This window comes from Callithrix jacchus, chromosome 7 (assembly GCF_049354715.1).
Source record: "Callithrix jacchus isolate 240 chromosome 7, calJac240_pri, whole genome shotgun sequence".
Lineage (NCBI taxonomy): Eukaryota > Metazoa > Chordata > Mammalia > Primates > Cebidae > Callithrix > Callithrix jacchus.
In genome coordinates, this window is record NC_133508.1 from 91385673 (window position 1) to 91401424 (window position 15752).

General features: G+C 47.2%; 1 protein-coding gene across 8 annotated transcripts in view; it reads right to left on the reverse strand.

Moving 5' to 3' along the window:
- Positions 1–15751, reverse strand: part of CYB5RL (cytochrome b5 reductase like) — a 30432-nt gene extending 14681 nt beyond the window's left edge. The window contains exons 1-4 of one of the 8 annotated variants that reach the window (XM_078331939.1): positions 15705–15751; positions 7632–7725; positions 3613–3696; positions 804–891 (exon numbers count right to left, since the gene is read on the reverse strand). Coding sequence is in view for 3 of the 8 variants with exons in the window: in XM_002750860.6 (XP_002750906.1) it covers positions 804–891; positions 3548–3696; positions 8513–8710 (435 nt within the window). In the remaining 5 variants the exon portion in view is untranslated. Of the gene's footprint in view, positions 1–803; positions 1031–3537; positions 3697–7631; positions 7726–8512; positions 8728–15704 lie in introns of those variants that run through there. The other 7 variants (XM_035251584.3, XM_002750860.6, XM_078331937.1 and 4 more) reach the window with 7 other exon arrangements.
- Between the last annotated feature and the right edge of the window lies 1 nt (position 15752).

Below are 15752 nucleotides of genomic sequence, written 5' to 3' on the forward strand. Positions count from 1 at the left end.
ATACTTCTTCAAGGTCCAACTCAAATGCCCGTGGTTCTGCCCACCTTCTCCTGAGAGGTGATGTCAGGTTAGTCCTGTCCACAAGCTCCTCCATGTCCCAGCTCTTACCTAATCCTCTCAGCTTATATCCTGTTCCCTCAGCACACCTCCCTTCTGTTCCAGGAAAAAGAACTTACTTCCCCAATTGCCTTTGTCCATGTTGTTCCCAGCACTGAGTTTCCTTCCCACATTTTCCCTCTAGCTCTCCACTCTTTAGACACATGGCTTCTCCAAGGAAGCCCAGCCTGCCTTCCCTGCACCCCAGCTGCTGAGTGGGCTGGGCCTCTTTATGTCAGGAAATCTGTCATGCTGTATCATCCTAATCTGGTTGCTTGTCCTGGGCAGGTATCCTGAGGGCAGGCACTGTGCCTGACTCACTTCTGGACCCCCGTGCTCAGCACACAGTGGGTATGGGGGACCTTGGCTCCCTTTCCCTGCCCAGCTTGGTACTCACTCTCCATGGATGGCAGAAAAGTGAGGGGAGCAGCTTTCCCTTCTTCCCCTTCTCAGTCTGCGCCATCTTTTTGTAAAATCTTTCAGGGATATACTGGAATAGACCTCTGTTGGTGGTCTAGCAGCAGTCCCTTCCCCGGGAAATCAGATGGAAAAAGGCCTTCACCTGTCCCTGCTCCTCCCTTAAGTCAGCCTCCTTTCCTGTGAACCCTGGCTTTTTCCACATCAGTAGGAACCTCCCCCTCATGACCAACTTGGCAAAGGAGGCATAAGTCCATGGCATCTTAGAGCATCCTCAAGGGTCAACTTACCTTAATTAACACTTCAAAGTATCCTTCTGCGTTGGCAGGGCTGATGGGCGTATAGGCTCTCTGAATTTCTAAGTCATCTACTATCCCTCTAGGAAAGAGAAGCATGCAATCAGTCAGCCAGTCATTCAACAAACACTTATGAGGCCAGGCACGGTGGCTCATGCCTGTAATTCCAACACTTTGGGAGGCTGAGGTGGGCAAATCACTTGAGGTCAGGAGTTTGAGACCAGCCTGGCCAACATGGTGAAACCCCATCTCTGCTAACAAAAATTTGGCCAGGTGTGGTGGCTCATGCCTGTAGTCTCAGCTATTCGGGAGGCTCAGGCACAAGAATCATTTGAACCTGGAAGGTGGAGGTTGCAGTGAGCCAAGATCATGCACTTCTCTCTGCACTCCAGCCTGGACAATAGAGCAAGACTGTCTCAAACAAACAAACAGACAAACAACCGCAAATCCTTATGAGGTACCTCCTCTGCCAGAATGGTGAAAGTAAAGGTCCTCACTGAGAGACAGACAAGGTACAAGAGGGAAAAAAAAAGAATACTTAGCTCATCCACTGCCATGTGCTGGCTGTGAGATCCCAGTAGATCATTTGATCCCCCGTGGCCCCTTCTGTACAATGTGGACAGCTATCTGCATTCCAGTTGTATGGCTCCTCTGGGACTACAGATGGGAGAGTGCTTCAAAAGTGCACCGAGGATGGCAGTTGTTTTGGGGACATGACTAACATTTTCCCTGACCTCTTCTCTACCACAGAATGATAAAGATAAAAACAACTGCTAGCATTTATTAAACACTTACTAGCACCTGACAGAAGCATTGGGACTGGAAGGATCTTCAAAGGGCCCCTAGTCTAAAGCCCTGTCTCATGTATGAATCCTTTATGTTACCAACAACAGGGTCAGCATAACCACCATGAGTCACAGTAACAGCAACAGTGTATTAAATGCACACATGCATCAAGCATTTCATATGCATTATCTCATTTAACTCAAGCAACAACCCAAATGAGGAAGCCAATGCTTAGAGAAGGGAAGTCACTTGCACAGCTCAAATTCAACCACAGCTCTAACGTCAGAGCTGGGCTCCTCACCACTGTTCCTCAGAGCTTCCCAGGAGCTTCCCTAAGCAGTCTTCTCTCAAATCCTACCATGTGCAAAATTTCTTCTCTGAGGTACACAAAGATTAAAAAGGCCCTGTCTCAATGCACCAAGAGCAGGAGGGCCTGGACAGAAATATTTAATAAATGCTTACAAAACAAATGGGGACATAAGGAACAGAGCACAGAACGTGGCTTGGCTGCAGAGCACTCTGACGTCTGCTGCAACAGAGGTAAAACTGGCATGTTTCAGAGGGAGTGCACAGTCTCCTCTGGGAGCCTCGGAAACCTAGAGGTAGGTGCTGCAGGATGGGCCAACCACTGACAGGGGCAGGTGGGGACAGGAAGGATGGTGGGAATGCGGCATGGAACAGGAGGCTGAGACCAGAGCAGGGGTGGGGTGGCGGAGGGAGAAGAACATGGCAGGAAAGCAAGCAGGGGCCTTGGGTTAGGACATCATCATGGAGGCAATGTGGTACCTCAGATACTTTCTGCAGTGCTACATTGTCTCCATGTGGCACCTGAGAGTGACATGGTCAGATGTGTGTGTTAGGGATGTCACCGCAGGGACAGAGAGGAAGAAGGAGGGGAGCCAGAGAGTTCTAGGCATTCTAGCTCATGGATGGAGGAATGCCTCCATCCTCCTGTGAACTGCCCTGTGGCCCCTCCTACCCACTGAGACAGTGAACTTCTAGGACTGCTGGCCAGGCCACAGGCCAGAAGGAGCTGGACACAAACACCAGGGACCAATGTGAGGCAAGTGGCCAGGGTCTAAGCAGCCGTAAGTACTCTTCTGGTTTCTACCTTCTACTCTGGCCACACCTTGTTTCCTTTGCTAGCTCCTCCTCCTCTTGCTAATATCTTAGATGCCGGTGTTTCCAGGGTTCGGTCCTATGCCCCTTCCTGTTTCTATGCATACATGTTCCCAAATGTCACTCAGGTATGTGCCAACAGCTCCCAAACCTATGCTTGCAGCTCAGATCTCTCTACTGAGCCTCAGACTCATAGAGCCAACAGCCTGGCAGACAACTCTACCTGGATATCCCAAAGGGTCTTGTCTCTGGGCAGGCAGGGGTGGGGACTGGGGTGGGAGTAGAGTGCCTAAGTAGGCTGGGAAGTAGGAACCTCAGAGGAGTCGTTAAGAGTGTCACTCAGGAGCCAGGCTGTCTGGGTTTCAATCCTGGGTCTGTGACTCATTAGCTATGTGGTGCTTGGCAAGCCCTTTATTCTCAATTCTATCAATTGGTACTAATCATATTAGGTTCATACCACAAGCTCTAAAGCTAGACTGCTTGCCTTCAAATCCTGGCTCCAACATTTCCTAACTGCATGACCTTGGGCAAGTCTCTGGACCCCTCTTACTTCAGTGTCCTCTGGGGAATAACTGCGCCTACCACGTAGGATTTTGTGAGGGTTAAATGATTTCACACATATAGGCACACAGAACTGTGACTTGGATAGTAAATGCTATTAAAGTGATTGTGTTCTTATTATTTATTATGAAAATGTATTATCTGGTCCAATCCCAAGAACCCTCTGAATCATGTGTCACTATGTCTATCTTGAAGATGACAAATGGAGGCTTAAGGCTCGAGAGTATGCTAGTTGCTCAAGGCCACCAGATCTTCCCACTACCTAAGTGTACCGTAGGATGAGGTGCTGGCCGGGCTGCAGGCCAAGCTGGCTGTTCCCAGGTAGAGCAAACCGTACACGGTAGGTGTCCTTAGTGAGTCTGTCCATGGCACTGATGCAGAAGGCCACGAAGGTCTTTGGGTTCAGCTTGGAGGGACAGCTCTGCAACAAGAAAACATCCAACAGCTAGAGGCCAGGGCTCCACAGACACACAGGCATCCACAGCACCCTTCCCACTAACCCCAAGGAGAGGCTGTCTCAGCTTGGGAAGTTTCCTGTAAACTGGACACTAGCCTCACCTTACTTCCCTTTGAAAATCAGATCTAAGAATGGCAGAGCATATTCCTTTGAGCTTATCCTGCTCTCAAGTCTTCCATGGCTCCCTCAGCTCCAGGGTAAAGTGTAGGCTCCTTCCTTAGCTGGACACTCAAGGACCCTGTGGATGACCCTCAAGCCTCATTTTATCTCCCAGTCTATCCATGGCACTGATGCCAGACTTTTCTCTGTCCTCCCAAAAATACCCTGCTGACTCCTATTTCTGAGTCTTTATTTGCTCAAGTAGTGCCCTCTAACAAGAACATTCATTTCCAATGTATAAAAGACCTATCCATTCTTCAAACCTGCTAAAATCCAGATTTGCAGAATTTAGAAGTTGATAGGACCTCAGAATATCTAATTCAATACCTGTGTATTACATATGTGGAAACTGAGGCCTGAGTTGAGTCACGCTGGCTTGCTTGTTCATAGTCGGACTATGAACAAAGATTCAAATTCATGTCTAAGTCTCAGCCCACTGCCTTTAATATTGTACCCCAACCTGCACCTCCTCCAGGAAGCCTTCTCTGAATGCTGTCACTCACAGATCTTTCTCTCCTATAAAATACTCCATTCATTCCTGGGCCCCTTCATATCCAGCTTAGGGCCTGGTACCATGTGTTCCTGCAGCACCAATTCTGGAATGCCGGTTACCCATGGTAGTGCTGACAGTATCACTGAACTGACAGAAATTCTCAGGCCTGGCACTCGAGGCCTTGTCTCCACTATGCCCCTTCCCACATCCCCATCCAGGATGACCTCATCATCATCCAGAGCACCTGGGTACCCTCTGGCACAGCTGCCTGCGGCTTTGAAAAGAGCACTGGACTGGAAGTAGGGAGAACTGGGTTTAGCCCCAGGGCAGCTGCTGCCTCCCTGTGGAGCCTTCAGCATATCAATTGATCCTCTGGGATTCAGTTTCCCAGTCTATAAAAAGGAGCCACTCATCCCTGAAAACTTTATAGAGTTATCATGAGGGTCAGATAAGATACAATGTAAAAATGTAAGTTACCAAGGAAATGTAAAATCTTTTCCCATTATTATTGCTTCATTAAAAGTTAAAAAACAAAATTATAAATTGGAATATGCTATTTTATAGAACTGACAAAATGTCTGGATCTATTTGCTTCCATCTGTTTGCAATTTTTTTTTTTTTATGGAGTCTTACTCTGTCACCCAGGCTGGAGTGCAGTGACATAATCTTGCCTCAATGCCACCTCTACCTCCCAGGTTCAAGTGATTCTAGTGCCTCAGCCTCCTGGGTAGCTGGGATTATAGATGTGTGCCACCATGCCCAGCTAATTTTTGTATTTTTAGTACAGATGGGGTTTCACCATGTTGGCCAGGCTGGTCTTGAACCCCTCATGTCCAATGTTATAATAGGTGATGACAGCTACTGAGCATCTACCATGTGCCAGGTGCTTTACATATTTATCCCATGAAATTCTCATAACAACTTATAAAGTATTAACATCCTCATTTTTCAGATGAGAAAACTAAGGTTTAGCACACTAAAATGGCATGCCCAACATCACACAATTAATTAACTGGCAGAACGGGGCCTCAGTTCATACTCTATCACAATCCTGTGGTTCTTTTTTTTTTTTTTTTGAGACATAGTGTCACTCTGTCACCCTGGCTGAATTGCAGTGGTACAATTTCGACCCATTGCAACCTCCACCTCCTAGGTTCAAGTGATTCTTAAACCTCAGCCTCCCGAGTAGCTGGGACACAGGGGCACACCACCACGCCTGGCTAATTTTTATATTTGTAGTAGGGACAGGGTTTTGCCATGTTGGCCAGGCTGGTCTTGAACTCCTGAGCCTGAGGTGATCCACCTGCCTCGGCCTCCCAAAGTGTTCAGATTACAAGCATGAGGCACCATGCCTGGCCAAGTAACCCTGTGGTTCTTTGTCCCCCTTCGGTAAGCTGAGTTTTTTCAGCATTGATACCCTGGCACCTTTATTATCAACCTCCTTGTGCCTAGCATACACAATATGGTACTCAGTAGATCTGAGAGAAACACATTCATCCATTCAACAAATATTTAATGAGTGCCAACTGTAATGCCAGGAACTACTCAAGGTGCTGAGGATAGAACAGTGAGCAAGACAGAGGCCCCTTCTCTTCCAGAACTAATATTTTAGCAAGAAGCTGGACAATATACACATAAAAGAGCACATCTAGGTGGTGTCTGGTAGCCCTGAGTTAGGAATAGAAATGAAATTTGAGCAGAGATCAGAAAGAAGTAAAAGGGTGAGCCATGTGGAGATGGAGGGCAGTGAGAAACAGAGGTTGTCATGAACATTCCCCAGTCACTGGCAGAGGCCAGAGGATTCTAGTCCCTATCACCACCTTCCAGTGGCAGAAATACAAGGAGACATTAAATATAGTCATTCATGCCTGTAATCCCAGGAAGCACTTTGGGAGGCCAAGACAGGAGGTTTGCTTAGGCTCAGGAGTTGAGCCTAGCCTGGGCAATACAGCAAGACCCCATCTCTATCTTCATAAAAAGCAAAACTGTGGCCAGGTGCAGTGGCTCACACCAGTAATCCCACTACTTTGGGAGGCTGAGGCAGGAGGTTCACTTGAGGTTAGGAGGTTGAGGCCAACATGGTGAAACCCCATCTCTACTAAAAATGCAAAAAAAATTAGCCAGGCATGGTGGTGGGTGCCTGTAATCCCAGGTGCTCAGGAGGCTGAGGCAGGAGAATCGCTTGAACTTGGGAGGTAGAGATTTCAGTGACCTAAGATCACACCACTGCACGCCAGCCTGGGCAACAGAGTGAGACTCCATTTCAAAAATAATAATAATAATAAATATAAAGTCATGTTGTTTGGGGTTCAGAAAAACAACTGCAAGATCAGGCATGGTGGCTCACACCTGTAATCACACCACTTTGGGAGGCCAAAGAGGATGGATCACTTGAGGTCAGGAGTTTGAGACCATCCTGGCCAACATGGCGAAACCCCATTTCTACTAAAAATACAAAATTAGCCAGGTGTAGTAGCGTATGCCTGTAATCCCAGCTACCTGGGAAGCTACGGCAGGAGAATCACTTGAACCTGGGAGGTAGAGGTTGCAGTGAACCAAGATCATGCCACTGTACTCCGGCCTGGGCAACAAGAGAGAAACTCTGTCTCAAAAAAAAGAAAAGAAAAACAACTGTATTTGTTCAGGATATATGATCTATAGTTTAAGAACAACATGTGTGGCCAGGCACAGTGGCTCACACCTGTAATCCCAGCACTTTGGGAGGCTGAGATGGGTGAATAACCTGAAGTCACGAGTTTGAGACCAGCCTGACCAACACAGAGAAACTCTGTCTCTGCTAAAAATACAAAATTAGCTGGGCATGGTGGTACATGCCTGTAATCCCAGCTACTCAGGAGGCTGAGGGAAGAGAATCGCTTGAGCCTGGGAGGCGGAGGTTGCAGTGAGCCAAGATTGTGCTATTGCACTCCAGCCTGGGCAACAAGAGCGAAACACCAAAAACAAACAAACAAACAAAAAAACAACCTCAAAAAACAAAAGAAAATACAAAAAATTAGCCAGGTGTGGTGGTACCAGCCTGAGGCTGAGGCAGGGGAATTGCTTGAACCCAGGAGGCAGAGGTTGCAGTGAGCCAAGATTGCGTCACTGCACTCCAGCCTGGCAACAGAGCAAGATTCCATCTCAAAAAAAAAAAAAAAAAAAGACTAAGCTTTGGTCCAGTTTGGGGCCCCAACAATGGGGAACAGTTGGTCAAAAAGTGACAATGGTCAGGCATGGTGGCTTGTACCTGTAAATCCCAGCAGTTTGGGAGGCCAAGGTGGGAGGATCACTTGAGACCAAGAGTTCGAGACCAGCCCTGGCAACATAGTGAGACTCCAACTCTACAAAAAAGAAAAAAAAAGTGATGATGATGCCATATGGCATTGAGAGAAGTAGAAATGGGAGATACCTTCTGCTCCACATTAGTCAGGAGGGACACGGAAAATGGGAAGACTGTTCAGAGGTAAAAGACCAAGACAGCAACAGATTGAAACAAAACCTGTGTAGTGTCAGAAGGAATGGGTCCTCAGATTCCCTATCTGTGTAATATAGGGGGTGAAGTCCAGTATTCTAACATCTATAACTGTGAACCCCCCCCAAACATTACCATAAAGGGCCAAACTGCTTAGTCAGACTATCAAGTCCTGGAAGAGTTAAGAAAAGGAGGAACAAGTCAGTAAGGACCAGAGAAGAAGAAATATCAGCCCTAACATCGTTTATTTACTTATATATTATAACTAGTTTGGTCCATAAGGACAAGGACTGTGTCTGTCATGCTTGCTCTCAAATCCTCACTGTCTCATAAGGCCTGGTATATAATAGGTACTCAATAAATATTTATTAAGTGAAATGAATGTCAAGCTCTGTGCTATATATCACAAACATTTAGCCTCATTTTACAGATGGGGCAACTAAGGCTTAGACTAAGGAACTTTGCCTCAAACCACACAGCTGCTAATAAGTTTGTTCCAGGGCTGGGCTTTGAGCCTGGATCTGTTTGCTTCCGTTATGCTCACTCTTTTCTTCTGCTATACAGTCAGGGAAGGCTTCCCAGAGGTGTGCTTTGCAGGGCCAAGGCAAGTAGATTATGCCACCCTGGTGCTCATGTCGAGAAGCAGTCCCCCTCACCTGTGACTCTGGCCCATGTAGCAGGCTCCTGTCCTTGCTGGCTCGGGCTGCCTCCCACCTTGCCAGGTCTTGGTGATAGAGGTCAAATACACAGGGTGAGCAGCCACTGCCGCAGCACTGGGAGGGCAAAGGTTCCTTGGGCCGCAGCTGCAGCCAGGCTTCCTCATTGTCGTCATCCTCCTCCCTCTCACCCATCATCGATGGGCTTGGGCGACCTAGAAGTAACAACTGGGTACTCTTCCAGAACAGACCAGGCTCTATGAGACCACGAGCCCAGGCCCTATTCCTTGGCCAGCATGGGAGGGGGAAAACACGGGGGGTTATTCTCTGGTCTCCTCTATTCCTCACATTCTCCAAGGCCTGCAGGTGCCAGGCTCTGTGCAAGCATGGGAACAGAGATGGATCAGCCAAAGAGTCCGCTGTCTGGTGGGAAGCATTAACCACTTACTATCATTGGTTTCAGAAGAGCAATCCCTCATATGAAATGAATCTTTCTTTACTAGAGGAAAGGGTTTGGCTTCAGGAAACCTGGTTCTACTACTTATGAGCTCTATGCCTTCAGGAAGGTTTAGCAGGGTGGGACCCCCTTGAGCACAAGGATGGTATCTTATTCTTTCACAAGCATAGCTTGGCATATGGAAGAAAGGCCACAACAATCAGATCTGGTAACCAAGGTTTCCTGATCTCTTCCTGTGCTCTGAGTGCTGGTTGATACTTTCCATGGAAAAGTCTCATTGCATTTAAAAGATATTTTTGTTTTGTTTTGATTTTCTGAGACGAGGTCTCACTCTGTTGCTCAGGCTGAGGAGTAGTGGCATGATCATAGCTCACTACAGCCTCAACCTCCTGAGCTCAAGCAATCCTTCTGCCTCAGTATCCTGAGTAGCTGGGACTACAGATGTGCGCCACCATATGTGGCTAATTTTTTTTTCTTACTTTTCGTAGAAAAGTTCTCACTATGTTGCCAATCTGGTCTCAAATTATAAAGTAAAATGTATACTTGCAACTCAATTAATTATAAAAGTTAATTAAAAATATAAAAGAACACCTGTGTAACTACTACTCAGTCAAGTAAAAAGAACCTTGCCAGCATTCCAGAAGCCACCTGTGTCCCTTCTGATAACTCCACTGCCCCCTGGTTACCATAATCTGACTTTTATGATAATTATTTCATTTTTCCCCTAGTTTTGTAACTTTGTTTGCAATCCTAACCACTACAGTTCAGCTTTGCCCAGTTTCATACAGCTCCTAAAATGGTGGCAACCAGGGTTTTAACTCTGGTATGTTTGGTTTTAAAACATACTGTTCTTCAATCACAGGAAACAGGAGAAGACTGTGATGGACCAGGTGAGAGGGAATGAGGACTTAGACCTGCAGCTTCAGGCAGAATGAGAAGGTAGGGGTCAATGAAATAAATACTCAAGAGGAAATTAACAGGACAGTGAGACTGACTAGATGTCAGGGAGTGTGGGGGATAGAGGGGTTGAAGGGATATCCAACACTTTGGATCTGGCTTGGATTTTGGGTAGACAGAAGGCTCAAGAAGAAGTTGAGTTTTAAGAAAAAGAAGAGGCCAGGCACGGTGGCTCGTGGTTGTAATCCCAGCACTTTGGGAGGCCCTGAGGTTGGGAGTTTGAGATCAGCCTGACCAACATGGGGAAACCCCATCTCTACTAAAAATAAAAAATTAGCCAGGTTTGGTGGTGCATGCCTATAATCCCAGGTACTTGGGAGGCTAAGGCAGGAGAATTGCTTGAACCTGGGAGGTGGAGGTTGCAGTGAGCCAAGATTCACGCCATTGCACTCCAGCCTGAGCAACAGAGTGAAACTTTGTCTCAAAAAAAAAAAAAAAGGAGAGTTTACTTTGAGGTATGCTTGCTGAGTGCCTGTGGGGCATTCAAGTGCAAAATCCAGTAGTGAGTTGGATTAAACGGGTCTAGATATGAGTCTGGAGATGGAAAAACAATAAAGAGAGAAAAACAGGTACACGTGAAGGCCTGCCTGGCTTCACTCCCTCCTGTGAGCACTCCATGCACTTGGTCCATCCCTGGTCATAAAAGGTGCTCAATAAACACTTTTCTTTTTTAACAGTGTCCTGTTAATTTCTTCTTATTTCTCTCATTGACCCTTGCCTTCTCATTCTGCCTGAAGCTGCAGGTCTAAGTCCTCATCCCATCTTACCTGGACCATGACAACTTTCTCTTGTTTCTTGTGATTGAAGAATGATATATTTTGAAACCAGAACAATGACCAGCTAGTTTTCGTATTTTGAGTAGTGACAGGGTTTCACCATGTTGCCCAGGCTGGTCTTCAACTCTTGACATTAGGTGATCTGCCCACCTTGGCCTCCCTAAGTGCTGGGATTATAGGCATGAGCCACCATGCCTGGCCAATAAACACTTGTCAAATGAATGAGTCTCTCTCTTTACCTTACAGCATTCTAACTGTTACATGTGTATGTGTCTCTTTTCTTTGAAACAGTTCTACTTGAGGGCAGAGTTCTATTTTTCATTTATTCATGAAATGGCACAGTGGCTAGGGCAGAGTTCATGAAATGGCACAGTGACTAGTCTTGTTTTTATTTTTATTTTTTTTAGATAGAGTCTCGCACTGATGCCCAGGCTGGAGTGCAGTGGCATGATCTTGGCTTACTACAACCTCCGCCTCCCGGCTTCAAGCGATTCTCATACCTCAGTCTCCCAAGCAGCTGGGATTATAGGTGTGCAGCTCTACGCCCACCTAATTTTTTTATTTTTTGTGGAGATGGCGTTTCACCATATTGGCCAGGTTGGTCTTAAACTCCTGGCCTCAAGTGATCTGCCTGCTTTGGCCTCCCAAAGTGCTGGGATTACAGCATGAGCCACTGTGCCTGGCCAGAATGGTTATTTTTAAATGTGTATAATATGAAAGAAGGGAAGAAAGAAAGGAGCTCGGTTTCAGAGCTATTGGTTAAACATAGTCTGAAAGATAAATTGGTGAGAAGTTAAATGGTTATTCATTATGTATTTATTTATTTTGGAGATAGGGTTTCACTCTGTTGCCCAGGCTGAAGTGCAGTGGCATGATCATGGCTCATTGCAGCCTCAACCTGCTGGGCTCAAGCAATCCTCCTACCTCAGCCTAGAGTAGCTGGGACTACAGGCATGTGCCATCACAGCCAACTAATTTATTTTTTGTAGAGATGGGGTCTCACTGTGTTGCTCGGGCTGGTCTCAAACTTCTGGGCTAAAGCAATCCTCCTGCCTCGGCCTCTCAAAGTCTGGGATTACAGCATGAGCCACTGTGCCCAGTCTAAATTATTTTGAGATGTTTCTGTGAGGGCAGTTTGGGATACATCAGGGTTCTCCACACTTACATGTAGAACTCCACAGTTTATATGGAAATCTCACCTGTAAGCTAACTATTCATTTAAAATTTCACAGGCACGCTGGGCACAGTGGCTCAGACCTGTAATCCTAGCACTTTCAGAGGCCAAGGCAGGAGGACTGTTTGAAGCTAGTTCAAGTCCAGAGTAGGCAACATAGCAAGACCCTGTCTCTCAAACAATAAAATATAATTCCACAGGCAAATCAAAGTAAAAGAGAGTGTTCCCCCGCAGCCGGGTGCAGTGGCTCATGCCTGTAATCCCTGCACTTTGGGAGGCTGAGGCAGGCAGATCACCTGAGGTCAGGAGTTTGAGACCAGCCTAGCCAACATGATGAAACCATGTCTCTACTAAAATACAAAAAATTAACCAGACTTGGTGGCAGGTACCCGTAATCCTAGCTACTAGGATTCTGCTTAGGTGAAAGAATCACTTGCACCTGGGAGGTGGAGGTTGCAGTAATCTGAGACTGCACCACTGCACTCCAACCTGGGCAACAGGAGTGAAACTCCATCTCAAAAAAAAAAAAAAGAGAGAGAGTTCCTCACTCTCAGTACTGAGAGCAGAGCTGAGAAGTCTGATGCTACAGAGCATTATTTGATGTAAACATCGTACCTCTAAAATGCAACTACCTCTGAGAGCTCCCAGCATTTTATTTCTTCCCATTTATTCCTCCCACAAACACTAGGCAGGGGCTGCTGCATGAGGTGCTCCAGGATACAGAGGTGAGAAACCCTCATCCTGCCCTGGAGGAGCTCCTGGACTGGTGAGAGAGTCACTCACTAAACAGATGATAACCATTTTAAAAGATGCCATTTACTGGGCCAGAGTCTATGCCAAGTGCTCTGCATGCCTCACTCAATCCTCCCAACAGTCATACGTAGGTAGGCCATGCTCCTCCTCATTTTATAGAGGAGAAAACTGAGGCCCGGGTCAGGAAGCCAGATGTATGCAGGCCAGTATGCACGCCTGAGTCTCTTTCTCCTCCAGACCAGTGCTCTTTCTCACTAGGCTTCCAAAGAGAAGGGAAGGGGTGCCTTCATCTCCAATTCCTAGCACCTGCACTGGGCTGGCACAGAGCAGGGACCCTATTACCAAACTGTCATCAAGTTTTATGGGTACTCTGGGGCCTCCAAATGGCCCTAATTTCACTCATGCATAAAGTACTAGGATTAAAGAGTGGGCCAAGTCTGTGAGGGGGCAGAGAAACAAACCACCAAGTCTGCCAGAGAGCAGGGAAGTCCCATTCCTGGGATCCCAGTCACTACCCAGGAGTCCATATCTGTAAGACCTTTTCCTGCTTCCCATCCCCATTTATACTGGAGCTTCCTGTGGTCGCATAGGATGTAATTCCACTCTCTCCCTATACTTATACCAGCCATCAGCACATCTGCCACCAGTCCCCTGCTTAGCAACCTTTAACGGCTCCTGTTGACTACTAGATAGAATCCAGTCTCCCTGCCTGGTGCCCAAAGCTCTTCCTGATCAGACCTTATCCAAATTCTCTTACCACTTTCTATCACTGGTTTTAGAAGGGCAGTGTTAGATGAATCTTTCTTTTCTTCTTTTTTTGAGACAGAATCTTGCTCTATCACCAAGCACCAGGCTGGAGTGCAGTGGCGTGATCTCGGCTCACTGCAACCTCTGCCTCCCAGGTTCAAGCAATTCTCCTGCCTCAGCCTCCTGAGTAGCTGGGACTACAGGCAAGTGCCATCATACCCAGCTAATTTTTGTATTTTTTTAGTAGAGATGGGGTTTCACCATGTTGGCCAGGATGGTCTCAATCTCTTGACCTCATGATCCGCCCACCTCAGCCTCCCAAAGTGCTGGGATTACAGGTGTGAGCCAACATGCCCAGCCGTGAATCTTTCTTTAACAGAAGAGTTTAACTTCAGAAAACTTACTACTGCTCATCAGCTCTAACACTTCAGGAAGCTTTAGCAGGCTGGAATGCCCTTGAGGTCAAGGATGGTGTCTTAGGCTGTGCATGGGAGCTCACACCTGTAATCCTAGCACTTTGGGAGGCCGAGGTGGGCAGATCACCTGATGCCAGCTCCACAACAGCCTGGCCAACATGATGAAATCCAGCCTCTACTAAAAATACAAAAATTAGCCAGGCATGGTGGCACATGCCTGTAATCCCAGCTACCCAGGAGGCTGAGGCAGGAGAATCACTGGAACCCAGGAGGCAGAGGCTGTAGTGAGCTGAGATCATGCCACTGCACTCCAGCCTGGGTGACAAGAGTGAGACTCTGTCTCAAACAAACAAACAAAAAAGGATGATATCTTATTATTTCTGTATTCTACCAACAAGCACAGCATGGCATATGGAAGGTTCCCTGTGACTGCTTACTCAGGTTACAAATACAGTCTGAGAGCCAGGAAAACAGTGCTAGGTGTTGGGGGAAACAAAGGTAAACAGGTCATTGTCCTTACCCTCACAGAGCCTCATAGGCTACACAGCGTTACATCAACGCGATCCATTTTTATTGTATGCTATTGACCAGGTATACATTATAAGTGAATGAGGTCTGGTCCCCTCTTCATGCTGATGTGTGTGTGTGTGTGTGACAGTCTTGCTGTATTACACAGGTTGGAGTGCGGTGGCAGGATCACAACTCATTGCAGACTCAATCTCCTAGGCCCAAGTGATCCTCCCATCTCAGCCTCCTGAGTACCTGGGACTATAGGTGTGCGCCACCATGCCTGGCTAATTTTACTATTTGTAGAGAGGAGGTCTCACCATGTTGCCCAGGCTGGTCTCAAATTCCTGGGCCCAAGCGGCCCCTCCCACTTAGGCCTCCCAAAGTACTGGGATTACAGGTGTGAACCATGACTCCGCCTTCTCCACGTTTTAACAGTCCCACTTTCTCTGCTATTTTGGAAATTAGCAGAAAAGTTGGCCATGTCAGTCATAAATTTTAAAGAGCTGGTTCAGGTGTCCAGTGAGCCTCTATCTTTTAGTTCAAGAGGCACCACCTTTAATCCAAGCCTTGACACATATTGCCTCAGGCTGGATGACTTTTCCCACCCCAGGCCTTGGTTTTAAAGGTCAACCTCCCTTCAAAGGCCCTCCCTGAACTTCCCCCTCCTCTTTCTCTATAAGGCACTCTATTTATTTCTATTATATGCGCATTCACTAAACATATTTACTAGGTGCCAGGCGCTGTTCTCAGTGCTGGGAATACAGCACCGAAGAAACAGAAACCCTTGCACTCATGGAGCTCACATCTTAGGGTGAGAAACAGTTATTAGACAAGATCAAAATGGAAAACAGATGGCACGATAGTGCGAAATGCTAAAGAGAAAAACACGGAAAAGGGATAGGGAGTGTGTGTATCGCAGTTGACTTATTTGTTTGCGCTGTTTACCTGAGTTCTGTCTGCATCTCCCATCTGTCTTATTTACCAATGCCAACCGGGGCTCAGCGCAGCGCCTCACACACAGCGGGCAGCTGATAGACAGGTGTTGAGCAAGGAGCAAAGGCGCAGCTTCATCGCTCTCCTTGCTTTTAGGAGGCGAAATGGGAAATCCAGAGGGAAAGGAAAAGGGAGGAAAGTGGCTTGCTTTTGGCGCAGGGGAAGAGGTGTGCAGTGAGCAGTCGCGCTCGGAGCTGGCTTGGGGGACACTCTCACGCTGAGGAGAGGGGCAGCGACAGAGACGCTCGCAGCCGCGCGCTGTACAGGTGCGCAAGCTTAGGCATTCCCATCCTATTTTTACAGTGGTCGACACTGGGCCTCAGAGAGGGAAGTGCCTTCCCAAACTCCAGCTGCTCTAAGGCCAGGTTTGAAGTCCAGGAGCGATTCTGAACCCGCCACGACTACTCACCTACTAGCCTGCGTTTCCCCTCACACGAGGATTCCACGGGTTCCTCCC